Source organism: Sus scrofa, chromosome 6, assembly GCF_000003025.6.
Source record: "Sus scrofa isolate TJ Tabasco breed Duroc chromosome 6, Sscrofa11.1, whole genome shotgun sequence".
NCBI lineage: Eukaryota > Metazoa > Chordata > Mammalia > Artiodactyla > Suidae > Sus > Sus scrofa.
In genome coordinates this window covers 164,519,986-164,545,422 of record NC_010448.4, presented here as the reverse complement: position 1 = coordinate 164,545,422, position 25,437 = coordinate 164,519,986, and the positions used below count along the sequence as shown (strand labels likewise).

General features: G+C 50.0%; 1 protein-coding gene across 2 annotated transcripts; it reads right to left on the bottom strand.

Moving 5' to 3' along the window:
- Positions 1,009-22,134, bottom strand: LOC110255311 (cytochrome P450 4A24-like). Of its 2 annotated transcripts, XM_021096699.1 has the most exons (12): positions 21,896-22,134; positions 10,779-10,920; positions 10,065-10,109; positions 9,459-9,586; positions 8,340-8,464; positions 7,857-7,969; positions 7,276-7,382; positions 7,001-7,191; positions 6,754-6,887; positions 5,790-5,854; positions 5,569-5,645; positions 1,009-1,550 (listed from the first exon to the last, which is right to left on the bottom strand). In XM_021096699.1, exons 1-12 carry the CDS (start codon positions 22,070-22,072, stop codon positions 1,022-1,024), a joined length of 1,833 nt encoding a protein of 610 aa, XP_020952358.1. In that variant the 5' UTR covers positions 22,073-22,134; the 3' UTR covers positions 1,009-1,021. The 2 variants fall into 2 exon arrangements, with proteins under 2 accessions (XP_020952358.1, XP_020952359.1); XM_021096700.1 differs by lacking the exon at positions 1,009-1,550 and having other exon boundaries at positions 5,565-5,645; positions 7,815-7,969.

The window sequence follows — 25,437 nt, the reverse complement described above, 5'->3', positions numbered from 1 at the left end:
TCTAGGGGGCGGGTCGGGCTGTGGGGAGGGCCATGGTGTTTGTGGTCTGACTGTCACATGGCCAGACTTGTGGCCACTGGTGTGCCTTGTGACAGCTGCCCACTTGTGCCAGGGAGCCTCTAGCCTATGCGGGAGAGGGCTGATGGGACTGGTGACATGGTCAGGTGGTTCTGTCCATCTCATGGAATGAAGCACGACCGCTGAGCCCTCACTTGCCCCCAGGCCTGTAAGGCTTTCCTGCTCAGGACGAGGGGCTCTGGCTGGGCCCCACTGAAAGGTGGTATGAGGAAGCCACCGCGGAGTAGCAGGGAGGGGTAGGCTCTTCCTGACAGGTGACGTGAGGGTGACAGTGTGGCTCTCCCTTGAGCCTTGGAGACGAGCCCTTTCTCCTAACTCAGCTGATCGGGAGCTCAGGCTCTGGGCAGGGTGTGGGGCCTCAGGGCCCGGGTGGGAGGTGGCAGGGCACTGGGACACGCTCAGCCTGCTGGGGTCCTCCCTCCTCATCTCCTGTCTTTCTCCCTTCCATTCCTTCTCTCTCTTCCATCCAGCCATGCCTCTCAAAGGAAGACACACAGACTCCAGGTGACCAGCGAACTTTATCAGGGAGTCGGACAGAAGGGAGGCCACGTGAGGACAAACATGTAGACCCCCAAGGCACGGGGACAGATGGGGGCCCAGAGTGATGCTAGCCACCCAGGATTTGGCAGGCTGAGCAATGGCTGCCAAGGCATCCACTTGGGATTCTCGGAGCGTCAGATAGCTGTGTTTTCTCTGAGTGCCGTGAGTCCACCATGCCTTATGAAAGGAGGTGATGTGAAGAGGACTGAGGGCCATTTAGAGTGCATGGATTGACGTGGAGGAGCTCAGGCCAGGAATCAAGGATGCAGCTCGCCTAACAAGGCAGAGAGAGAGAAGAGAGTTCTCCCATCTACATAGGGTCCTGCCACGTTCTGTGTCCAGCCACACCCATTCAGACGTCTGATTCCAGACCCATCAGAGGTGGTTTTGTGTTGTTTAGTCACTAAGCTTGTTGGAACTTATTGGAGCAGCAAAAGGAAATGAATCCATGGACAGACAGAAAAGCAGAAAGGCAGAAGGACAGGGAGAGGGCAGACCGACTGGAGGACGGCAGGTGGTGGCTATTTAGGTGGACAGGCAGAGATCCGGGTGGTTCAGAGACAGATGGACAGATACACAGACAGGGAGCCTGGAGAGAGGTGAGAGGGAGAAGGGCAGAATGTCCGATGAGGCAGGAGGCAGGGCATGAAGTCGCCTTGCAGGTGGCCCAAGAGAAGGGGGCAAAGAGGCAGGGACAGGGGAGAGGGACAGCAAGACAGGGTGGCCAGCAGGAGGCCTTCAGAGCTTGTCCTTGTCCCCCAGCGGTTACGGGAGCTTGCGGAGCTTCAGGTGGATCCATTTTGGAGTGCAACACAACTTCTGGAATGACAGTGGGCTTCCTGGAGGGATCTGGTGCCAGCTCAAAGCGGAGCAGAGTCAGGGCCACAGCCACCTTCATCTCGTTCATGGCAAACTGCTTCCCAATGCAGTTCCTGGTTCAGGGAAGAAAACAGAAGGAGAAGTGCTGTCAAAGCTGTTCTGGCAGGGCCGGCTCAGGCCCTGAGCGCTGGCCAGAAAGAGGGCATTCAGGGCTGTCCGAGTGACCCGGCCCGACCCCCTTTCCTAACAGGTCACACTGGTCTTGCTGCCCAGCCTTGGTCCTGTTTGCTGTCCTGATTGGGTGATTCCATCTTCTATCTCCAAGTCAGTAATTGTTGCTCTGCGTTACTCATTCTGCTCGTAGTGCCTTAATCCGCTGCATCTCCGCACGTTTTCTAGTTTTCTTGGCCTCCTCATGTTTGCTAAGCTTTCTAAGTAATCTGCGGTCATGCTTATGTTGGTTTATTTACATATTTGCTCTTATTCCTTCAGCATTTTCACATCTCCTTTTGAACTCAGTGTCTGATGGACTGCAGAGGTCGGCTCCATTGTTTGCTCCTTCAGGTGAATCCTCCTGCTCTTTAACTGGGACTGGTTCTGAGCTTCTTCATTCTGCTTACATTTTCTTCATCTGTGAGTTTAGGGAAAACAACTCCTGTAGGCTTGTGGGCTGTTCATTGCAAGCGCGCCCTGGGTTTTGTGAGAGCTTGTCCTTTATTTTGGCTGAGGGTTTGGATGCTTGGTCTCTCTGTCCTCACTGTGCACAGGCTGTGATCTCCTTGATAAGGTGCTGTGCATGCTTCCAGGGACGCTGAGGCCATGGCAGAGCCAGTGTCTGGTTGCTGGGCCTTGACAGTGGCAAGGACCCGAGGGAAGATGGCACAGGCTGCTCCGGTTGCAGGGCCTGGGAGGTGGCACAGAGTCTCAGGCAGGTTTAGGCAATTCCGGAGTGTTTGGCGGTGGCATTGGCAGTGGCAGGGCGGGTGCATTCCCAGGGGAGGAAGAGCCACAATACGTGGCGTTGGGTTGCAGTGCAATCCTCTGTGCCTACCTCTGAGGTGATTGGGTTGCCCGTCCACAGAGCCCTGGTGGTGGCGGACCATGCTCAGCTCTGGCTGGTTTGCCCCCATCGGCTGTAGAGCAGGCAAGAGGCACCCCGTTGCACTTCTCCCACGTAAGAGGTGCCTAGCCACCCAGAGCCCTGACCTCCAAGCATCTGCGAGTGCCCAGAGAAAGACATTCTTATGGTGGCCTGCCCCTCTTCTTCTCATCCTCCCCAGCAAGAGCACCTCGCTTCTCCCATGGGCCCAGACCTCCTCCTATTTTTTCTTGGTTGTGGCACCCTGCTGGCCAGCCCTCTCTAGCCCCCCAGGCTGTCTGCACACAGCCAACACGAGTCCTTTCCCCAGAAGCAAACTGCCCTCTGGAGCCTGAGTGTCAGCGCCCAGCCCCCAGGGGATCATCCCAGGCTGTGGGGTGCCAGGAGGTGGTACCGGTGGTCTGCACGGCTTTCTCTCGGCTTTGCCCTCTTCAGTCCAGCTGTTGCACTTTTCTCTGTGACGTTGAGGTCCCTGCGTCTTGGCTGATCTCTCTGACAGTTATGTGGCTTCCGAGGGTGTGGGTTCCTCTCCTCTTTCACAGCTCCCTCTCAGGAGTGCTGGTCCCATCCTGATTCCTTCTCTTTCTCTCTGTCTCATGTTTCCCCCTTTTGTTCTACCCACTTATGTGGAGGGGTTCTTGCCCTTTTGGGAGGTGGAAGGACTTCTGCCAGCGTTCAGTAGCTGTTCTGTGAATCGTTCAACGTGTCAACGGGCAACGTGTTTGTGGGAGCAGGTGAGCAGGACGTCTTACTCCTCTGCCATCTGGATCCTGCCCAGCGATTGTTTCTTGACTCTGAACGCTTGGAGGCAGGGCCAGGGACTCTGGCTCTGTGTTCGCATCTCCAAGTGACATGGATAGAGTAGGACAGTTAGTTATACAGGTGCTTGCCAAAGTCCCCCAGGAGGGGACCACAGATAGAGAGAAAAACCCAGGGAACTTTGGGAGAACACTGCAAGTGATTAATCGCTCAAGAGAGGCACTGGCGTGTTGTGAAATGAAGCCGAGCTGATGAACTGTGAAACCATAAGTAAATACAGGAGCTACGCCTCAGGTTGGCCAGTGAAAGGTAAAAGGCCTGCATTCAAGTTCATCGAGATCATGAGCCTTGGGATCAAGGACAGGAAGTTCCGGGGAGGATGCTATTCCAAAGCCGGAGACTCTCTTTCTGGGAACCTGAGGTGAGTCAACCTATTTTAGCGTATGTTACCACCCTTCGCAGTTGGAATAAGCACCATGGCAGTCCTGGTTGGACCTCAGAGGGTCAAGTATTCTCTTACAGGCTAGGAAGGAGGAGGAATGCCGTCAGCCTGCGGTCTGCTAGAGAATGAGGAAGCGGAGGGTCTTTTCGCACTCGCCACCTCCTTGGATTATAAGGATGTAGCCCACCCAATCCTCGGGGCTGACCCTTCTTGCCTGGCGGCTCGTATTCCTCACAAGGGTTCTACCTTAATAAATCTATTGCTGGCCTATCACGGGGTCTCTTGATGAACTGCTCCTGCTCTGAGGCGCAAAGAACCTGAGTCTCAGTAAGTCCAATACTGGGTGAGTGATTTTATTTTTTAAAAAATTGGCTTCAAGTCCCAATCTGTTTTTAGGTTGTTTTTGTTCGAGGTATTCAGGTTTCTGAAGCACAGGGTTTGGCACCCAGAGAGCGGCTTGGTAAATAGTTTTATGCTTGAATCAAGCTAAGGATGGTGAAAAAACCTCTCAGTGAAATAAAAGTCCATGTCATTTTTTTTTTTTTTTGTCTTTTCCTAGGGACACAGCCACAGCCACGCCAGATCCAAGCTGCATCTGCGGCCTACAGCAGAGTTCACAGCAACAGCTGGTCCTTAACCCACTGAGCGAGGCCAGGGATCGAACCCGCAGCCTCCTAGTTGCTAGTCGGATTAGTTTCCACTGCGCCACAATGGGCACTCCTTTTTTTTTTTTTTTTTTTTTTTTTAAATTCAATATTTATTCTGACCTTAGAAGTGAACAGCCCAGTACCACCGCCCTCTAGTGACAGATTCAGTGTGTGCAGACAATGTCTACAAGGAAGGCCTGGACTCTTGATTCACACATTGACTACTTCACAGAATTATGGATGAACTTCAAACTTGTTTCTGCTAATGACAAAGGTCTGGAAATTACCCTTTCGTGGGAAGCTCTGCAGCCTTTGAAGATTTTCTCAGCAGTCACTTTGGAGCCTATCACTCCGCTCAAGCGCTATTTCAAGTGTGCTTTATAAGGCACCTTACAAAGGCAAGTGTCGTATCCAAAGAGAATGTAATATTTTATATTTTCTCTCAAAAGCACTTGATTGCCCTGCGTTTCCTGCCTTTTCTTTTTTTTTTTTTTTTTTTTTTTTTTTTGCCAGCGTTAGGCTATGTCGATTCTGGGATTGTAGCATATAACTCCCGCTAGATACAAAGAAATTTGCTGACTGGAAAAGGTGCCAGGGCTATGTGAATATTAATGCGCTGTCAAAATTTTGTTGGGAGAGAGCGCAAAATAGAGAACCCTGCAGTGGGCTGGAAACTGGCTTCAAGGGGCAAGAGTCACCGTTCACGTATTTGGCTTGAACAATCAGGACAGGGAAGGCAGCTGGAAATCCAAACCCATTTATATCGCAGTGAGACCCTGAGCGTCAGATTGGGGAACGGAGCAGAAGGGGCGGTGGGCTGGGTCAATAACAGGCGAAGAGAGAAAATCACCTTTAAGGTAACTGAGATTTGTGTAAAAGAAACATCTGACCTTCATATTTCATGAAAAATTCTACGGCTGAAAAGGCACACGCCTAAAGCGAGGAAACCCCCAGAACACTTTGGAAAGGCCACTGACTCGGAGATGTGTCCGGCCGCTGGGAGAGTCCGGAGGTCAGGAACTGGGGGGCGTGCTCTGAAGGCCTTTTTGTACATGGACACAGCCTCCTTCTCAACACACCAACATAAAGGGCATGACGGCACGTAGCACATATGGACACAGGTGGGGACAGACGTGGGGTCACACCCAGAGACACGCTGCTGACCCAAGTCCAGAGGGGCTCACCTGGATCCTCCTGAGAAGGGCATGAAGGCATGGCTGTGTCGAGCAGAACCCGGTGCAAACCGGGATGGGTCAAACTCCTGCAGAGAGAGCACAGGGGCCAGGAAAGTGGCGTCAAACTCCTCTCAGCCACAGCGGACAAGAATCCCAGAGAAGGAAGGAGCGGGAGGAGGTGTTGCTCTGGGGACAGCATCCCATCCCTCCTCCGGGGACCCTCCTCATACCTCTGGGTTCGGCCACACCTGCGGGTTGTGGTGAAGGCCGTAAATGGAGAGCGAGAGGATGATTCCTGTGGGGAGGGCAGGGGGTGAGAAGACTGATGGTTCCCGTGGCAGCAGGGGTTCTGTGCCTGCACAGAAGACTTGGCAGCCGCCATGAGAGCCACTCCCCATCACTCTGAATGAATGAGGCTGAGGCAGGGGAGGTGGGCTGGAGGTGACAGAGCAGGGGATCAAAGACCAGGAGCCCGAACCATGACCCAGCCCTGAGAGGCCAAAGACCTGGAGGCTTCCTTTTAGGAGTGACTCGGGTGACAACTCCCACTTGTCAAGTGCCATCCGGGAGCCCCTGAGGAATAAACATTGACGCATCGACTCCTCACAGCAGTCCTCAAGGAAGGCACTCCTACCCACGTGTCTAGATGAGGACCCGAGCCTCAGAGAGGCCATGCGGCAGGTCTAGGACCCCACGGCCGGGAGGTGGCAGGGCTGGGCCTCAGTCCCAGTGGGAGGTGAGCCAGTGGGTGGCCTCCAGCCGTGGCAGGGCTCTCAGACCTGGTCCTCAGCTGCTGTCTGCATCCCCCTGAGGGCTCCTCAGGGACTGGCCACCTGACCTGGGGACAGTGGGTTCCCGGAGCTCCCTCATTTCTTGGACCCCTTATGGAATGAACCACATCTTCCCCTGCTTTTGTCTCCTTGTCTCCCAATTCTTCAGGTCCCAGGGAAATTGAATCTGAGGGCTCGATGAGAAGACGCCATTCTAGGGCTAGCATTTGTATGCTGAACTTTTGCTGTGTTCAATTTCTATATCAAGCATTTCACCACCGCATCCTAAATAGAGAGTCAATATCAATTAACTTGCGGCAGGAATGGGTCTGCAAGTGTGGCTGGTGGGCAAGTTCATGTGGATGTCTGATCTCCCATGTTTTCAGCGAGATGCTGAGGTTAGTGGGTGTGGTGACGCTCATACCTGCAGGTAAGGAGCGTCCATCAGGGAAGGTGATGGGCTTGCTGAGCTCTCTGCCGACGCTTGGTACTGGCGGATAGAGTCTCAGGGCCTCCTTGATGCACATGGTGGTGTAGGGCATCTGGTCCAGGTGGTCCCTGAACAAAGGCCATCCTGAGGCTGGGCAGAGTTGGGGAACGGGGGAGTCTCCACTCGCTGGGGGTGGGGGGTGGGCGGTCCGTGCGGGGCTCTCCGTCTCTGGGACACTCACCAGGTGATGGAGGTGCCGTCCCCCAGGAGGCCTTGGATCTCCTCCCGACATCTCTGCTGATGCTCAGGGTGGGAGGCCAGAGCATAGAGGATCCAGGAGATGCCACTGGCTGTGGTGTCATGACCCTCGAACATGAACGTGTCCACTTCGGCACGGAGGTCGGTGTCCGACAAGCTGTTCCCCTTCTCCATCTGAGGAGGCAGGGGGAGAGTGCAGCTTTGCCCCTTCCTCTGTGCTTCTGGGCAAAGCCTCAAGCCTATGCCCCCAACACTCACTTGGGCAAGGAGGAGGATGTCCAGGAAATCCAAGTGCCTCTTCTTCCTCACGTTCTCCATCTCTCCCTGCTTTTGCAGCTGCGCCTTCCGCAGCTGGATCACTCGGTCTGTTTTGGAACAGCGGTTCCCAGGCTGAGCTGAGAGCTCCGGGGGCCAGGTATATCATCCAGGGTATCCCCACTGCCCCTCGTGGCCCAAGTTGGGTGTTGGGTGGATCAGGATGAGGGAGGTTATGGTTTGGCATGTCTGGGCTGAGACTTCCAGCCTCATGCGACACAAGCCAGGATTCCCCCATAACACAGGTCCTAGGGGCTGATGGTACTGGGTCTGAATCAGCTGTCACCAAGCAGTGACCCATGAAAGTCCCTGCACAGCACCTGCCACCCTGACATCTTAGTCCCCAGTCCCTATACCAAGGAGACAACCAGTGTGGCGATGTCTCAGCTGCTGAAAAGGTCACAGGATACTCTCTTTACCTCAGGGTCAAGGCCAGGAATTCCCGATGAAGGAGGGGAGAAATTCAGAACTAGAAGCGGAACCTGTGTGTTGATGGGCTATCCTGGCGGCACGGTGGCTCTTACGGCCTTCAGGGCTCAGCCTGTAGATGATGTCATTCTGGAGAAAGGCACTCTTCGTACGGGTAGAAAAGAGATTTTTGAGATCCCAAATGGCCTGGATGTAGGAGTGGGAATCCCTGAAAGGGAGAGGATGAGAGGAGACTTTACTGGTGGGAGACCTGAATTGGAGAAGGAGTAGGGCTCTAGGGGGAGGTGTCAGTCAGTGGGGACAGGCAGCACTGAGGCCGTTGTCCTTCTGCCGCACAGCCCTCCAGACCCTCTGCCCTTCACCAGTGGCCTGAGTGGCCAGGCGTCTCCCTGTGTCGGGGATCAGGATGTGTGACTGAGTCTGGGTTTGGTCTGGGCTGGAATTTGCCCGTGGTGGGGGGCTCCCTGCCGAATGATGCCTTTTGTGCTGAAAAGCATCCCGCTGTCCCAAGTGCCTGCCAGGGTGGTCCTCCCCAGCTGGTGAGAACAAGCAGCTGCCACTGCAGGTGTGTCACTGACCCGTCTGTCTGGGTGCTGCCCTGGTGGCTGAAGGCGCACTTCATGATGGTGTCCAGGGTCATCAAGGAGACGGGTCCCACGATCTCCAGACGTGGGTCCTGGGCGACGAGCTGCTCCCACTTGTCCTGTGGTGGGAGGGGGACAGTGACCCTGCTCTGCTCTGGTGCTGGCAAGGCCAGGCTCTCTCTCTGCCTCTCCACGTCTTCTGATGAGATGTCTCAACTTTCTAATGGTGTGTGTTTCTCACCTTGAGACTGTAAAGCACGTGAGTAATCTGATGGCTGTTTCAGCCCTATTACATAATTATACGGTTTGTGTGTGTGTGTGTGTGTAATTAACTAATTCTGTTCTCTTCTATATATTCCTAATGAGTTCCAAGTTTTAGGATCAGTCCATGATGATAACCTCCTTTTGGCAGATCTGAAAGCAGAGTTTCTGACAGGACGAGGGGGGATCTTGTGTGTCCTGAGGTTGGAACTGGCCATAAGACTTCCAACATCAGCTAGTAAATTTGTCAAGGCAAGAAAACGCCTAAGGGTCTATACTGGGGCCCCTAGGAATGGACACAAGGTCCTTCTCTTCCTTTCACTCATCCAGTGCTAGCTGAGGCCTGGTGGTCCACCGTCTAGATCGGAGGTGGTGTTTATCGTGGTCCAGCTCCGTGAGTGTAGACCTGGCTACATTTCCTCCCACGGGTGACTCACTTCCATTCCGAAACCCTGGCACTGAGGCCAGAGTCCTCCTGGGCAGCATCCTGGCATCTACTCGCTGCCCCTGAGCTGCCTTCCCCAGGCCGGCCATTGCAGCTTACCCTGTGATCCTGAAGAAAGACCCTTGCTCTAGTCCACTTTGTGGAAGAGGTCGTGATTGTCAGGGAGTCGACCCTGAATTCACCACGACCATTGCTCCCAGGGCAAGGAGCAAATTGTGGATCCAAGCTGGTGCCTGGGTGCTTTTCTGTCCCATCCCGTTTGGGGGAGCCCCATTTCATAGCATGTTCTTAGCACCTCATTCTGGAGGCCTGCCTGATGGCTGCCTGAGGGACACAAATGTCTGAGAGTGGACTCTGTGAGTTGTGCCGGGGTTGAGTGTGTTCAGGTGAGACAGGGATGGACTCACCAGCATCACTTGGACAGACTTGGCCATGAGACCTACGTAGGGCTTCAGGATGTCATAGTGGAAGGCTGGGGTCAGCATCCGCCGACGCTGGAACCACGTCTGCCCATTCAACAGGAGCAAACCACAGCCTGGGTGACAGATGGGGGTGTGTGTTGGTCTGGGAGACGTGATCAGATGGGTGACCAGGGACAACTCGGGAAGAAGCAAGGGTTTTCGGAGAAGGCACATCATGGCAAAGGCAGGAAAGGCCAATATACTTCACTTCAGGAACGTGAATGGCCCCCAAGCCTGGTCATCAAGCCAGAGATTAGGGCAGCTCCGAGATAAAGGTTCTGAAGATATACGAGTGCAGGTGATAAAATGACCTAAATAAAAGTCATGCTGAGAACTTTGGAGAGGCCTCAGAAATGATGCTGAAGAGGGTGAGCTTCAGGAGGACTCTCAGCACCATTTGGAAGGGTGGGGTTTGTATCAGAGACGAGACTTTATTCAGAGATGAGGGTGGTAACTCGGTGCCAGGCACCTGTTTTTCTCCACGATCCAATGAGGCAGCCCTTGGCAAACCTAACTGGTGCGGGGACTACATGTATATTTAGATGTACTTACCAATCCAGGGGATCAGCAATCTGTAGACAACAGAAGTCTTGGGGTCTGAAAGGTAAGGAAGGAAAATGGAGGGGACGAAACATGGCAGGCAGCCCTAAGGCAGCTGTGGTCCAGACCAGGGCCTGCCAGCCCTTCCTGATGAATGGCAGCTGGCAGTCTGTCTCAAGCCACCTCCCACTTGCCTCCCCCGCCCCCAGTCCAGACTCTCTCTGTCTTGCTGGTCCCCGTGGGCTCAGGAAGGCAGACTCAGTGTCCCAGCAGAAGAACACCCACAGGACTGACATGGTGAATTGGCAGGAAGCATAACCTCTGTCCTCAGTGTCATAGCCTAAGACGGAATGCCATGGTTTCCCTATAATTAGCAGTGTTGTAGCCACCCCATGACCCAGGAGAGGCAAGAGGGAGACGTGCCCAGTGGAAATCAGTGTGGATGGGGATTGTCCTTCAGATCTGGCGTCATCTCAGTTTGGTTGGAAGAAAGAAAGAAAGAAGGCAGGAAAGACAGAAGACAGAAATCAGCTCCACCCAGCTGGTTAAGCTTTCACTCTGAGCAAATTCTGTTGGCGTTGGCCTGCCTTGTGGGCTGGGAGAATGTTTGGAAGAGTTGAGGCATTGATGGCTGAAGTGTCAGTCTCTCCTGGAATTTCACAGACCCAGGGCCATGCACCCAGGAGGGAGGGTTTTCTCCCATGTGGATGGGGGTTTCCCTCTCACCTGATCTCGCCAGGACCACCTTCATGTAGTCAGGGTCATAGACCAGTACCATGGCTCTTGTTCCCCACCGCCAGAGAGCACAGGCACTTGGGTATTTCTCTACCCTTTTCAGGAGGGGTGGCAGCTCGCTTTCCTCTTGAAACTGTCAGCGGGAGAGAGATAAGTCAAAAAACCCCTTCTTCTGGCTCCAGGGCTAGGGAGGAGGGCAGGAGGGCTACAGGGAGATAGGTGTGGATCTGTCAGCAGGACTAAGCCTTCAGAACTGTTTCTTATGACCTGGGCTCTGATCCAGACCTGGCTGGCTGTCCAGCCTTGTCCTAGGTCCAGATTCTGTCCCATTGTCATGAAGAGCCTTGTATGGGCCATCACCCTGTACTGCCTATAAACTTACATCAGGGACCGACTCCCTGGTGCTGGAAACCTTTGGAAGTCATGTGTCCTGCATTTGCATAGACTATTGATGACAACTTGTATTACTCTGTAAGCCTTTTTCATACAGTTTGCTCTTTTAGGGAATAAAATGGATCATTTTTAAAATGAAATTTATATACTAGTTGTATTTTACCATACTCGTTGTAATATGTTTTCAATATTATCCTAGTACACATATAAATTTTTTTTCAAGATAATCATTCCCTTTTTTTTTTTTGGTTCTTTTCATTAGAGTGTGTTTAGTGTTCCATTAATTTCTAATGCACATCAAATAGGCCCAGTCACACTTACCTATACATTCTTTTTCTCAGACTATCCTCCGTCGTGTTTCATCACAAGTGTCTGGATTTAGTTCCCTGTGCTATCCAGCAGGATCTCATCGCTAGCCACTCCAACGGCAATGGTTTTGCATCTATTAACCCCAGACCCCATTCCTTCTGACCCCCACCTCCTCAACCTTGGCAAGCACTGCTTTGTTCTCCAAGTGCACGAGTTTCTTCTCTGTGGCAAGATTCGTTTGTGCAGTATTTTAGATTCCAGATATAAGTGACCTCATATGGTATTTGTCTTTCTGACGTACTTCACTTAGCGTGAGAGTCTCTCGGTACATTCATGTTGCCGCAAATGGCCTTATTTCGTTCTGTCTTTATCATTGTGTATCTATACCAATTCTTCTTCTTCTCTTGTTTTACTTAATGGATTTCATTGCTTTTACAGGTTACAACAATCATCATAACCAAACCCTACAGCATGTCCACCGCCAACCCTCGGTACATCCCCCCGCCCCCCAACCTGTCTCATTTGGAAGCCATAAGTTTTTCACAGTCTGTGAGTCAGTATCTGTTCGGCAAAGAAGTTCACTGTGTCCTTCTTTTAGATTCCACATGTCAGTGATAGCATTTGCTGTTGGTGTCTCATTGTCTGACTGACTTCACTCAGCATGCTAAATTCTAGGTCCATCCACGTTGCTGCAAATGCCATTATTTCTTTCCTTTTAATGGCTCTGTCGTATTCCGCCGTGTGGAATCCTCTTTATCCACTCCTCTGTCAATGGGCATTTAGGTGGTTTCCATGTCTCGGCTATTGCAAATAGCGCTGCAATGAACACTGGAGCACACGTGTCTTTTTGAGTCATGGTTTTCTCTGGATAGATGCCCAGGAGGGGGATTGCTGGATCAAATGGTAGTTCTATGTTTAGTTTTCTGAGGAATCTCCAGACTGTTTTCCACAGTGGTGGCACCACTTTACATTCCCGCCAACAGTGTACTAGGGTTCCTTTTGCTCCACACCCTCTCCAGCCCTTCTTGTTTGTAGACTTTTGGATGATGGCCATTCTGGCCAGTGTAAGGTGGTACCTCATCGTGGTTTGGATTTGCATTTCTCTAGTAATGAGTGATGTTGAACATTTTGTCATGTGTTTTTTGGCTGTCTGTGTGTCTTCTTTGGAGAATTGTCTGTTTAGATCTCCTGCCCATTTTCTGATGGTGGTGTTTTTTTTTTGGTATTGAGCTGCAGGGGTGTTTACCAATGTTTGGAGATGAATCCCCTGTCGGGTGATTCATTTGCAAATGTGTTCTCCCATTCTGTATGCCACATCTTCTTAATCCATCCATCGGCCAAGGGCCATGGAGGTTGTTTCCATGTCTTGGCTATTGTGAATAGCGCTGCAGTGACCCTACAGGTGCACGTGTCTTTTTCATGGGAACTTTTGTCTGGAAATGTGCCCAAGCGTGGAACTGCTGGGTCATACGGTCATTCTATACTGGGTTTTCGGAGGAACCTCCATGCCCTCTTCCATCGTGGTTGTCCCAGTTTACACTCCCACCAGCAGTGTAGTGGGGACCCTTTTCTCCACGCCCTCCCCAGCGTTTGTTGTTTGTTGTCTTGTTAATGATGGCCACTCTGACTGGTGTGAGGTGGTACCTCAGAGTCGTTTTGATTTGCATTTCTCTAGTAATGAGTGATGCTGAACATTTTTTCACGTGCTTGTTGGCCGTCTGTATATCTTCTTTGGAGAAATGCCTGCTCAGGTCATTTGCCCATTTTTCAGTTGGGTTGTTGGTTTTTTTGTTATGGTTGAGTTGTCTAAGTTGAGTGTCTATTTTAGAGATTAATCCCTCGTCAGTTGGATCCTTTGAAACTATTTTCTCCCATTCCTTAGGTCGTATTTTTTTTTTAAAATATGGTCTCCCTTGCTGTGCAAAACTTGTCCGTTTGATTGGATCCCAATGGTTTACTTTTGCTTTTATTTCTGTTGCTTGGGAGTCTGACCTAAGAAAACATTTGTATGGTTGATGTCAGAGAATGTTTTGCCTATGTTCTCTTCTAGGAGCTTGACGGTGTCTTGTGTTATGTTTAAGTATTTAGTCCATTTTGAGTTTATTTTTGGGCATGACGTGAGGTTGTGTTCCAGTGTCATTGATTCAAAGGGGCTGTCCATTTTCCCCAGTACCACTTGCTCAAAAGACTGTCCCCCCCCCATTTTCTTTCTTTCTTTTTTTCTTTGTTGTCTTTTTAGGGCCCCACCCACGACTTAGGGAGTTTCCCAGGCTAGGGGTCAAATTGGAGCTGAAGCTGCAGGCCTACACCACAACCACAGCAACACAGGATCGGAGCAACGTCGGCGACCTACACCAAAGCTCACGGCAGCGCCGGATCGTTAACCCACTGAGTGAGGCCGGGGACCGAACCTGCATCCTCATGGATGCTGGTCAGATTTGGTTCCCCTGAGCCACAGTGGGAACTCCTTTCTCCCAATGTATAGTCTTTCCTCCTTTGTTGAAGATTAATTGGCCGTAGGGCTCTGGGTTAATTTTGGGGTTCTCTCTTCTGTTTGACTGGTCAGTATGTCTGTTTAGGCACGAGTCCCACACTGTCTTGGTGACTGTGGCTTTGTAATATTGCCTGAAGTCTGGGAGTTCTGCCTCCTGCTTGGTTTTTGTTCCTTAGGATTGCTTTGGCAATTCTGGGTCTTTTATGGTGATACAAATTTTTGGATTGTTTGTTCTAGTTCTGTGAGGAATGTCACGGATAATTTCACAGGGATTGCATTGAACCTGCAGATTGCTTTGGGTAGTATGGCCATTTTAAAGATATTGATTCTTCGAGCCCAGGACCATGGAATATCTTCCCATGTCTTTGGATCCTCTTCAATTTCCTTGATTAATATTTTATAGTGCTCAGCCTATAAGTCTTTCACCTCCTTGGTCAGGTTTGTTCCCGGGCATTTGATTTTTTGGGGTGCAGTTGTGAAAGGTATTGTATTTGGGTATTCCTTTTCTAATATTTCATTGTTAGTATACAGAATGTTCCTAGCATTCTGTATTCTGTGCTAATTCAGAATGTTGATCTTCCATCCTATTACTTTGCCGAATTCATTGATCAGTTGGAGTAGATTTTGTGGGGAGTCCTTAGGCTTTCTGCATGTAGTATCATGTCATCTGCATACAGTGACAATTTTACCTCTTCTCTTCCAATTTGGATAGCTTTTATTTCTTCTGTTTGTCTGATGGCTGTGGCTAGGACTTCCAGCACTATGTTGAATAAGAGAGGTGAGAGTGGGCATCCTTGTCTTGTTCCAGCTTTCAGTGGGAAGGTGGAAGGGGCTCAGCTTTCCCCCACTGAGCGCTATATTTGCTGTGGGTTTGTCACAAATGGCTTTCATTATGTTAAGGTATGTCACCTCCATACCCACTTCGGTAAGAGTTTGTTTTGTTTTTGTTCTCTTTTTTCTTTTTCATGAATGGATGCTGGGCCTTTTCAAATGGTTTTTCTGCATCTCTGGAGATGATCATGTGGTTTTTGACTGTCCTTTTGTTAATGTGGTGTATGGCACTGATTGATTTGCATGTGTTGAACCATCCTTGTGAAAGTGGGATGCATCCCACTTGTTCCTGGTGCGTGATCTTTTTTGTATGTTGTTGGATTTGGTTAGCTCAAATTTTGTTGAGAATGTTTGTGTCTGTATTCCTCAAAGCTATTGGCCTGCCATTTTCGTTCTTGGTAGTGTCTTTGTCTGGTTTTGGTATTAGGGTGATGGCGGCTTCATAGAATGTCTTTGGGCATGTTCCTTTTTCTTCAAGCTCTTGGAAACGTTTAAGAAGGATGGGTATAAGTTTTTCTTTTTACGTTGGGTAGACTTTGCCTATGAAGCCATCCAGTCCTGGTGTTTTGTTTGTAGGGAGTGTTTGTCATTCATATTCAATTTCGCTTCTAGTGATTGGTTCCGTTCAGTTGATCTGTTTCTTCTTGATTCAGTTTAGTGGGTTGTGAGTCTCTCAAAAGTTGTCCATTTCTTCTAGGTTGTCAAATCAGTTGGCCTGTAATCGTTCACAGTATTCTCTTACGGTTTTTGGTTTTTCTGCAGTAACCGTGGAGATTTCTCCTTTTTCATTTCTTCTTTTGTTTCTTTGGGTTTTTTCGCTCCTCTTCTTGGTGCGTCCGGCCAGAGGTTTGTCAATTTTGTGCTCCTTTTCGAAGAGCCAGCTCTTGTCTTTTGTTGAGTTTTTTCTACTGGTTTTTGAATCTCTATTTTATTGGTTTCCTTCCTTCTGCTGACTTCAGGTTTTGTTTGTTCTTCTTTTTCTGATTGATCTAGGTGGTGGGTTAGGTTGTCGATTTGAGATTTTTCTTCTTTTCTGAGGAAGGCCTGTGTCACTATGCACTTCCCTCTAAGCACTGCTTTTGCGGAATCCCATAGATTTTGAATGGTTGTGTCTTCATTGTCTTTTGTCTCTCGAGGTATTTTTTTAATTTCCTTTTTGATTTCCTCATTGACCCACTGGTTTTTAGCTGCATGCTGTCAGTTGTTTTTTCTCCTTTCTTTTCCTGTGGTTGCTTTCTAGTTTCATGCCCTGGTGATACATCAGAGAAGATACTTGAAAGAACTTCTGTAGTCTTCAATTTGTTGAGGATAGTTCTCTGCCCCGGTATGCGGTCAGTCCTTAAGAATGTTCCATGTGCCCTTGAAAAAAGACTATTCTGACTTTTTGGGTATGTAATATCCTGAAAATGTCCACTAAGTCTATCTTTCTATTGCATCGCTGAGGATCTCTGAAGCCTTCTCGATTTTCTGCCTAGAGGATCTGTCCACTGATGTGAGTGGGGTGTTAAAATCTCCTGCTATGGTTGTATTCCCATCCATTTCTCCTTTTTTGCCTGTTAGTATTTGCCGGATGTATCTGGGTGCTCCTATATTGGTGGCATATGTATTGAAGGTTGTAACATCCTCCTCTTGCATGGATCCTTTTATCGTCAAACAGTGTCCTTCTTTGTCCTTCTTTCTGACTTTCACTTTGATGTCAGTTTTGTCTGAGTATTGCGACTCCTGCTTTCCTGCCTTGTCCATTGGCATGAATTATCTTCTCCCATCCCCTCACCGGCCACCTCTATGTGTCCGTTGCCCTTAGGTGAGTCTCTTGAAGACAGCATACTGTAGGCTGTTGCTGTTTTATCCAATCTGCCATGCTGCGTCGTTTGTTTGGAGCATTCAGACCGCTGGAGTTCAAGGTAATTATTGATAGGAATGTATTTATTGCCATTTTAAACCTTGTTGATTCTAGGTTTCTCCTTTGTTCCTTTCCTTTTTTGGCTGGGTGATTTCCTTTTATTTTACGGTTTTGTCCTTTTCTGTTTAGTTTTTGTGAGTGTAATGTGGTTTGGATTTGTGGTTGCCCTGTTTTTCCAGTATGTTAACCCCCTCCTCTATCTGCTTGCTTAACCCGACAGTCATATAAGTTCAAATATATTATTTAAAAAAGAGTCTAGATGTTCTTGCTTTCCTTCCCCACGGTCTATGATTTTGAAGTTTGATTAACCCCTTCGTGTTTGTCCTTCTCCTGTCCCTTGTCCCTTTCGTAGTAGGTTATCTTTGTCTCCCTTCAGATCTGTATGCTGGCTTATTGAGGTGACTGCGTTCCCATTGTGATTTCCTCCCTCCCATTTCTTTGTGCTTCTTCTTTAGTCAGAGACGCCCTTGCAGTATTTCGTTTAGACTGGGTTTAGCACTTCTTTACTCTTTTAGCTTTTGTTTGGTGGAGAAGTTCTTTCTTTCTCCTCCTATTCTACACGGTATTCGTGCTGGGTAGTTTGTTCCAGGCTGCATATTTTTCCCTTTTAGAACTTCGAATATACCTTGCCAGTCTCTTCTGTAGAGAAATCGACGGATACCCTTACGGGGGTTCCCTCAGAGTTAACACTTTGTGTTTCTCTTGCTGCCTTTAGAATCCTCTCTTTCCCTTTAACTTTTGCCGTTTGTTATTCTGTTATGTCTTGGTGTGGGCCTTTTTGAGTTCAACGTCTTTGGAGCCCTCTGTGCTTCCTGTATCTTGGTAACGGTTTCCTTTAGGTCTGGAAAGTTTTCAGACATGATTTCTTCACATGTGCTTTTAATTCCCTTTTCTTTTTTCTTCTCCTTCTGGAATTTCTATCATGCATCGATCGGCCTGCTTTATATTATCCCATAGATCTCTTATATTGCTTCATGACTTCTCATTTGGCTTTCTGTCTGCTGTCCTGACTGGGTGATTTCCATTATTCTATCTTCCACGTCACCGATTGGTTCCTCTGCACTATTCCTTCTGCTTTTTAGCGACCTTAGCTCAGTTGGCATCTGTGCAAGTGAATTTTGTAATTTTCCTTGGTTCCACCTTGTATTTTCGAGTTCCTTTCTAAAGTAATATGCGTTACTGCTTAGATCCACTCTTAATTCTTGATGCTCACCCTTGATTCCTTCAGGATCTTCACTATCTCCCTTCTGAACTCAGTGTCTCTTAAGCTGCAGAGGTCTGTTTCCTTGTTTGTTGCTTCAGGTGAGTTGTCCTCTTCTTGTAACTGGGAATGGTTCCGGAGCATCTTCATTGCACCTATATTTTTCTTTTTCTGTGAGTTGAGGGACACCCACTACTGTAGTCTTGGAGGGCTATTTCTATGCCAGAGCACCCCTTTGTATTTTGTGGGGGGTTTCCATTCATTTTTGGCATGGGAGTTTAGATATTTGCTGTCTCTTTCTTTGGTTGTGAGAAAGCTGGTATCTCCAGGGTGCTGAGTGTGTTTCTAGGGAGAAGGAGGCACTGGGTGGGGCCAGCAGTCCGTGCCTGGTTGCTGGTCTCTTGCCAGTAGCAAGGAGCTGCAGGAAGATGGTGCAGGCCACTCCTAGTTGCAGGGCCCTGGGACATGGTAATGAGCCTCAGGCAGATTTAGGTGGTGCCTGGAGCATTTGGCAGTGGCAGTGGTAGGGTGGGAGGTCCCAGGGGAGTGAGAGCAACAACAGGTGGTGATCGATCACAGTGCCCTCCTCTGTGGTGCATTTGAGGTGACTGGGACCGTAAGAGGTGCCTGTTCATGGGCCTTTAGTGGTTGTGGGCCTGGCCCGTGTCTGGGGTCAGAGAAAACTGCGGGGGCTTTCCCCTGTTACCTGCAGACCATGCCCAATGCACCCAGTCCTGCTTAGCCCACGCAGGAGGTGTGGCACTGGCTGCCTTTCGTTGTGGGTTCCTGGGAAGTGACATTGGTAAGTATGTGTGGGCACTGCCCATAGTGTTGGACAGCGGCAGCAGCAGGGTGGGTGTGTTCCCAGGGGAGTGAGAGCAACAGCAGGTGGTGGTTGGTTGCGGTGCCCTGTGTTTTTGCCGACCTCTGAGGTGACTGGGGTTGCAGGTGGAGCCTATTCCCAGACCCCTATGGGGGGCAGGCCAGGCCTCCTTCTGGTTTCTGAGATGACTGCTGTAATGTGTCCCTGCCACATGTAGTTCACACAAGAGGCACTGTGTCGCCCTTAGCCTCCCCGCTTCCCTTAGCTCACCCAAAGATGCCTGGCCACCCGTGGCCCACACAAGAGGCCCCCAGCCTCCTGTAGCCTGAGCAAGCAGATTCTCTCCATCCATAGCCTGAGCCAGTGGCACCCCACCCTCTGAGAGTCTGCGTGTGAGCAGGGAAAGACATCCCTATGGCGGTCCACCCCTCCTCCTCTCACCCTCCCCAGCAATGGCGCCTTGCTTCTCCTGCAGGTCCAGATCTCCTCCCGGGTTCCCTCGGCTGTGGCATCCACTCCCCAGCCCGTGGCACAGTGCTCCCTGGCCCCTCAGGCTGTCTCCACACAGCCAACCCTGGTCCTCTCCCGGGAACTGACTTTCAGAGACTGAGTCTCAGCACCCAGCCCCCGCCCGAGTGTCTCAGGCTGTGCCATCTGGGGCGGTGGTACAGATGGTCTATGCAGCCCTCACTCTGCTTTGCCCTCCTCAGTCCAGCTGCTGAGCTTTTCTAGGCGGCTCTGAGGTCCCTCCATCTCGGCTTATCTCCCCGTTGGAAAGGTGTCTTCCCATGACGTGGGTTCATTTTCCCTTTAACAGCTCCCTCTCAGGATTGCTAGCATCCTCGTGATTCCTTCTCTCGCTCTCCCTCTCGCTCTCTTTTCTTTTCTTTTACACAATATGTGGAGGGTTCTGTGCCCGTTTGGGAGGTTTACGTTCTTCTGCCAGCGTTCAGTAGATGTTCCGTGTGAATGGTGGCACGTGTAGATGTGTTTTGGGTTGTGTTTGTGGGGGAAGGTGAGCACGACATCTTACTCCTCTGCCGTCTTGATCCCTCCTACCATAAATGTTTGTTTATAATAAATTATGTTTAGGATGTATATGGCTAAGTGAAAAAAAAAATCCCAGTAGTCACGTGTGTGTATAAAGTTATTTTACTTTATAAGCGTCTAGGCAGTTGTAGGACAGAATCTGTATGTATACATATGAGAAGGGTGTTGATTTAAGATTTTGATGTATGGATTTCTTTTTTCTATTCGCCTGCACCTGCAGCCTATGGAAGGTGCCAGGCTAGGGGTTGAACTGGAACTGTAGTTGCAGACCTGTGACACAGTTGCAGCAGTACTAGATCCTTAACCCAGTGAGCAAGGCCAGGGATAGAAGCCTCACACTCACAGATACTGTGTCAGGATTTAACCTGCCGAGTCGCCACTGGAAATCTTGATATGTTGCTTTTCATCTTATTTTCACTTACCAACAGCCAGCAGCTTTTGTGCAATTGCCCCTGCCTTCAGGAATCTTTTGAAACGCCTCCGTGTAGTTCACAAAGGCCTTTGCTTTCTGCCTCTCCCTTCTCTAGCCTTGCCTCCTGACACCCTGGCCATTGCACAGGCCCCGCCACTGGGTTCCCAGAGATGCCGCTGCCCTTGCTCCGTGGTGGCTCAGTCTGCTCTCACTTCGGCGCCTCTGCCCACGTTGTTTCTGCTGCGTGGTGTCCCCAGCCTCTTTGCCACAGAGCAACTGCCTCTCTTCCACTTCTGAGACTCAGCTTTGTCTCTTGCCCTTGGCATTCTCGTCCCCAGGGGGGCCCGGACAGCTTCCATTTCACGGGCTTCTATGTACCCCACAGCCACTCCCTGCCCACTGGAGGGCCCACGCTCCGCCTGCATCCTCTGACAGTCAGGACTTCCCAGCTCTGAGGCAACCTGCCCTCCTGGGGGCCAGGTCCCTTCGTCGAGCACATATTTATTGAGGGTTGACTCCGTGCCAGGCCCTGGTTTGTGGCACTGATTTAGGCTGTGGCTCTAGACCCTTGTCCGTCTGCATCCCCCAGTCTCGTGGAGGAGACAGAAGGATCAAGAGGCCGTGAGAGTAGAGGATCATGAAGGGGTGATGGAAACCAGACAAGGCCACAGGGGCTCACGGAGCAGAGTTCCAGAGGCTGGAATGCACAGGCAGGTGGGGAGGCCCCTGAGCATCTGGGGGTGAAGGAGGTTAGGGAGGGGAAGGAGGGAGGGACCGGGCCAGTGCCTCTGGGCTTGGCAGCTTCCAGTTCCCGTCATGGCTCCACTCTGCTGTCATCAGGCTGCCTGGAAAGAGGGGCCTCTGCTCCCTGCAGTCCCTGATCTCCCCCTAACATTTGTTTAAATCCCAAACCCTTGGTGAGCGCCTCTTTGTGTGGCCCCTTTCTTGACTCTGACCCCCCACCCCACCAGAGCTCACTCTTCTTATGTTGCAACTCAAATGTCAGTTCTTCTTACCTGGTGCCCACCTGGAAACCTGGCTCATGTGTGCCAACAAATTCTCTGAGTTTATGCACTGCAATTAGGAGACTTTAAGCACTGAATTCCCAGTTTGGGAAATCTCTGAGTCCTCACAAGTGAACTAACTTTCCCTACACCTGATTTTACCCTCAACCCCACTCAGCAGGTGACTCTCCTTTCCTAGCAGCTGACACCTTCTCAGATTGCTGTCTGTTGTCTCCAGGGACAATGAGGCAGAGGGCGGGATCCTTCAGACAAAGGTCTGGGCTCCCAGGCAAGCTCAAGGCAGTGAGTACGGCGTGGTACCCCTGGGGCAGGGAAGCCTCTAGAAGACTGTTCTGTGAGAAGAGCTGAAGCTGCTGAGCCTGAAGATGGAGAGACTCGGGAAGGAAGAGCCATTGTCCTCAAAGGGCAGGGCTGCCGGGACAGCCTGCAGATGCACCTAAGGAAGGAGTGTGTGACAGAGCCGAGGACACCAGCCCAGGGTCCTGTGAGCGAGTGAGCTGCCCGGACTGGGATGGGGAGCCACGACCTGAGAGGTGAGCTGGCTTCTTACATGGGGCCACCTGCTAACAAACACGAAACTCTGTCCCTTTGACTTGCTGGCCGTGACCATGCTCCGAGAGTGCCCAGCCCTCCCTGCCCTCCCACTCCCGGGTCCCCTCTTACCTACCTCCCTGCTGTGTCCATAGAGCCAGTGGGAAGGAGGGGACGGGAACTGCTGGAGGGCTTTGAGCAGCCACTGTCTGTGCAGGTAGAGCTGTGCTGCCTTGAGGAGAAGCAGCAGCAGCCCGAGCAGGGAGGCCACCTGCAGGAGCCCAGAGGCACTGGCCAGGGCAGGGACCGTCATGGTGCACGGGCTTCTGGATGGCTGACTGTCCCTGACTGGGGCTGACCTCCCCTGAGCATCCAGCCTAGTCAGGGAGGATGGCCCCGCCCACCTGGGGGAGGGTGGTGAGGAGGGTAGAGGTCAGAGCTGGGCCTCCAGATATGCTAACTATGGAGGAAATAGTGTGCGCAAAGCTTTGTCCGCGAGAGGGACAAAGGCCGTGCAAAACCCACTTTTCCTTCTCCACATCACTCGCCAAAGAGTTCATGAGCATCTGCAACCTGCCAGGCAGTCGGCTAGGTGCTGGGACACAGCTGCGAGCAAAGCAGACATGAACTTTGCTTGACTCCCACACATTCACTGGCTCATTTGCCCTACGTGCAGTAGGTGCGGTTACCTCTATCGTTATCCCCATTTCAGAGGTCAAAACCCATTTCAGAGAGGAGAGGTGATGTAGCCAGAGGAACACGGCCTTTGAGAGTCCCAGCTGAAATCCTTGAGCTCGCAGCCCTTCTCTATTGGACCTCAGACTGCCAGCCTCAGCTGCCTCTGCCAGGTCCCCCCACGGCTTGTCCCAGTCCACTGTGTGGTGGTGTCCCGGGAGACTGTGCCAGTGGACGGAGCTCTGGGCTTGGAATCAGGAGCTCCAGTCCCAGGGCAGCCTCACCACACATGCAGCTAACAACATGTACTCTCTGAGCCTCCATTGCTCCTTTGAAAGATGGGATGCTAATTCATTTCCTGTGTACCTCCTGTGACTACTCATTCGTTCATTCAGTCATTCACTCAGCAAATATTTCTCTGGCTCTACAGGTAAAGGCCGAAAATGGTATTAGTACAATAAAAATGACAAAGGTTGTCCTGGAAGAATGAAGAGTGACTGGGACAACCAGGGAAGGGGAAAAGTAAAAAAATTCAGTGGACTTGTAGGGCGAATAGGAACTCACCAGGCAGAGAGTGCTTCTAGAGGGATGGGGCCTAAAAAGTCATGGGCATCAGTAAGTTGCCAGATACCAAATTAAAACTCAGAAGTCAAAGGCATTTCTATGTAATTACATGGGGAGATGAGATTGAGAATTTAGGGGAACCATCCCATTTAGCATCACATCGAAAAGATTAAAACACTTAAGAATAAACTTACCTAAACAGGCAAAAGACCTAGGATTTCCCACCATGGCTCAGTGGAAATGGTTCTGTCTAGCTTCCGTGAGGGCGCAGGTTCTATCCCTGGCCTCAGTCAGTGGGTTAATGATCTGGCATTGCCATGAGCTGTGGTGTACTTCACAGAGTCTACTTGGATCTGGCGTTGCTGTGGCTGTGGTGTAGGCCAGGGGCTACAGCTCTGACTCAACCACTAGCCTGGGAACTTCCATATGCTGTGGGACCAAATAGATAAATAAATAAATAATTAATTAAAGAGAGAGAGAGAGAGAGAGATAAAAGACCTCTGCACTGAAAACTATAAGACACTGATGAAAGAAAGCAAAGATAATACAAACAGATGGAAAGTTTGCAAGAATCAATATTGTCAAAATGAATATCCTACCCAAGGTTATCTTCAGGTTCAATGCCATCCTTATCAAAGGACCAATGACACTCTTCACTGAACTATAACAAAATCTTTAAATTTTTTTTATGGAATTTAAAGACCCCAAATAGCCAAAGAAATGTTGGGAGAAAAAAAAAGAACAACAGGAATCAGTCTCTCTGACTTCAGACTATAATACACAAATACAGTTATCACACCCATGTAGTTCACATAACAAAAGCAGAAATAGAGATCAATGGAACAAGATGGAAAGCCTAGAAATACACCGATGCACCTATGTTTAAGAGTAACCTAAGCAAAGTATCCAAGAACACACAGTGAGGGAAAGAGACTCTCTTCAACAAGTGGTTCTGGAGGTCCCGTCGTGGCTCAGTGGGTAACGAATCCGACTAGGAACCATGAGGTTGCGGGTTTGATCCCTGGCCTTGCTCAGTGGGTTGAGGATCCAGCGTTGCCGTGAGCTGTGGTGTAGGTGGCAGATGTAGCTCAGATCCCGCGTTGCTGTGGCTCTGGCGTAGGCCGGCAGCCACAGCTCCAATTCGACCCCTAGCCTCGGAACCTCCATATGCCGCAGGAGCAGCCCATGGAAATGGCAAAAAGACAAACAACGACAACAACAACAACAACAACAGCAACAACAAAACCAAGTGGTTCTGGCAAAACGGGACAGCTACAAGCAAAAGAATGAAGTTAGAACAATCTCTAACATCGTACACAAAATAATCTCAAAATGGATTAAAGGCATAAATGTAAGGTGAGATACTCTAGAACTCTTAGAGGAAAACACAGGCAGAATGCTCTCTGACATAAATCTCAGCAACATCTTATTTGATCCACCTCCTAGAATAATGACAATAAGAACAAAATAAACAAATGGGACCCAACTAAATTCGAAAGCTTTTGCACAGCAATGGGAACCCTTCAAAGAATGCAAAGACAACCCACAGAATGGGAGAAAATCTTTGCAAGCAGTGCACCGACCCAAGGGTATAATCTCCCACATATCAGTACCTCAGATAACTCAGCAACGAGTACACAACCCAACCGAAAACTGGGCAGAAGATTTAAATAGACCTTTCTCCAAAGAAGAGATATGGATGGCCAGGAGGCATAGGAAAAAATGCTCCACCTCACTAACTATTAGAGAAATGCAAATCAAAACTACAACGGGGTACCACCTCACACCAGTCAGAATGGCCACCATTAACAAATCTGCAAATAACAAATGCTGGAGAGGGCGTGGAGAAAAGGGAACTCACCTTCGCTGTCTGTGGAAATGTAAATTGGTACAGCCACTGTGGAAAACAGCACGAAGGTGCCTTAGAAAGCTGAATATAGAACTACCATATATATATGACCCAGCAATCCCACTCCTGGGCATATATCCAGGCAAAACTTTCATTCAAAAGGGTACCTGCACCCCTATGCTCATAGCAGCAGCATTCACAATAGCCAAGATGTGGAAACAACCAAAAGGTACATTGACAGATGAATGGATTAAGAGTTGGGTGGTAATACCAAGAGATACAATGGAATACAACTCAGTCATAAAAAGGAAAATATAATGGCATCTGTAGCACCGTGGATGCAACTAGAGACTCTCACCCTAAGTGAAAGAAGTCAGGAAGAGAAAGACCAATACCATATGATATCACTTATATGTGGAATCTATAGTCTGACACAGATGACTCTACCTACAAATAAGAAACAGACTCATGGACATAAGAGAACAGACCAATGGTTGCCAAGGGGGAGGGGGAAGAAGAGGGATGGATGGGGAGTTTGGGGTAGGTAGATGCAAACTATTGCATTTCAGATGGGTAAGCAATGAGGTCCT

Coding starts and splice junctions, on each gene's coding strand:
- LOC110255311 (XM_021096699.1), bottom strand. CDS start 22,072: ATGACGGTCCCTGCCCTGGCCAGTGCCTCTGGGCTCCTGCAGGTGGCC. Junction 9,587..10,064: donor ATTGCTGATCCCCTGGATTG/GTAAGTACATCT, acceptor TCTGTCACCCAG/GCTGTGGTTTGCTCCTGTTG. Junction 7,383..7,856: donor CAGGCTGAGCCCTGAAGGCC/GTAAGAGCCACC, acceptor GTTCCAAAACAG/ACCGAGTGATCCAGCTGCGG.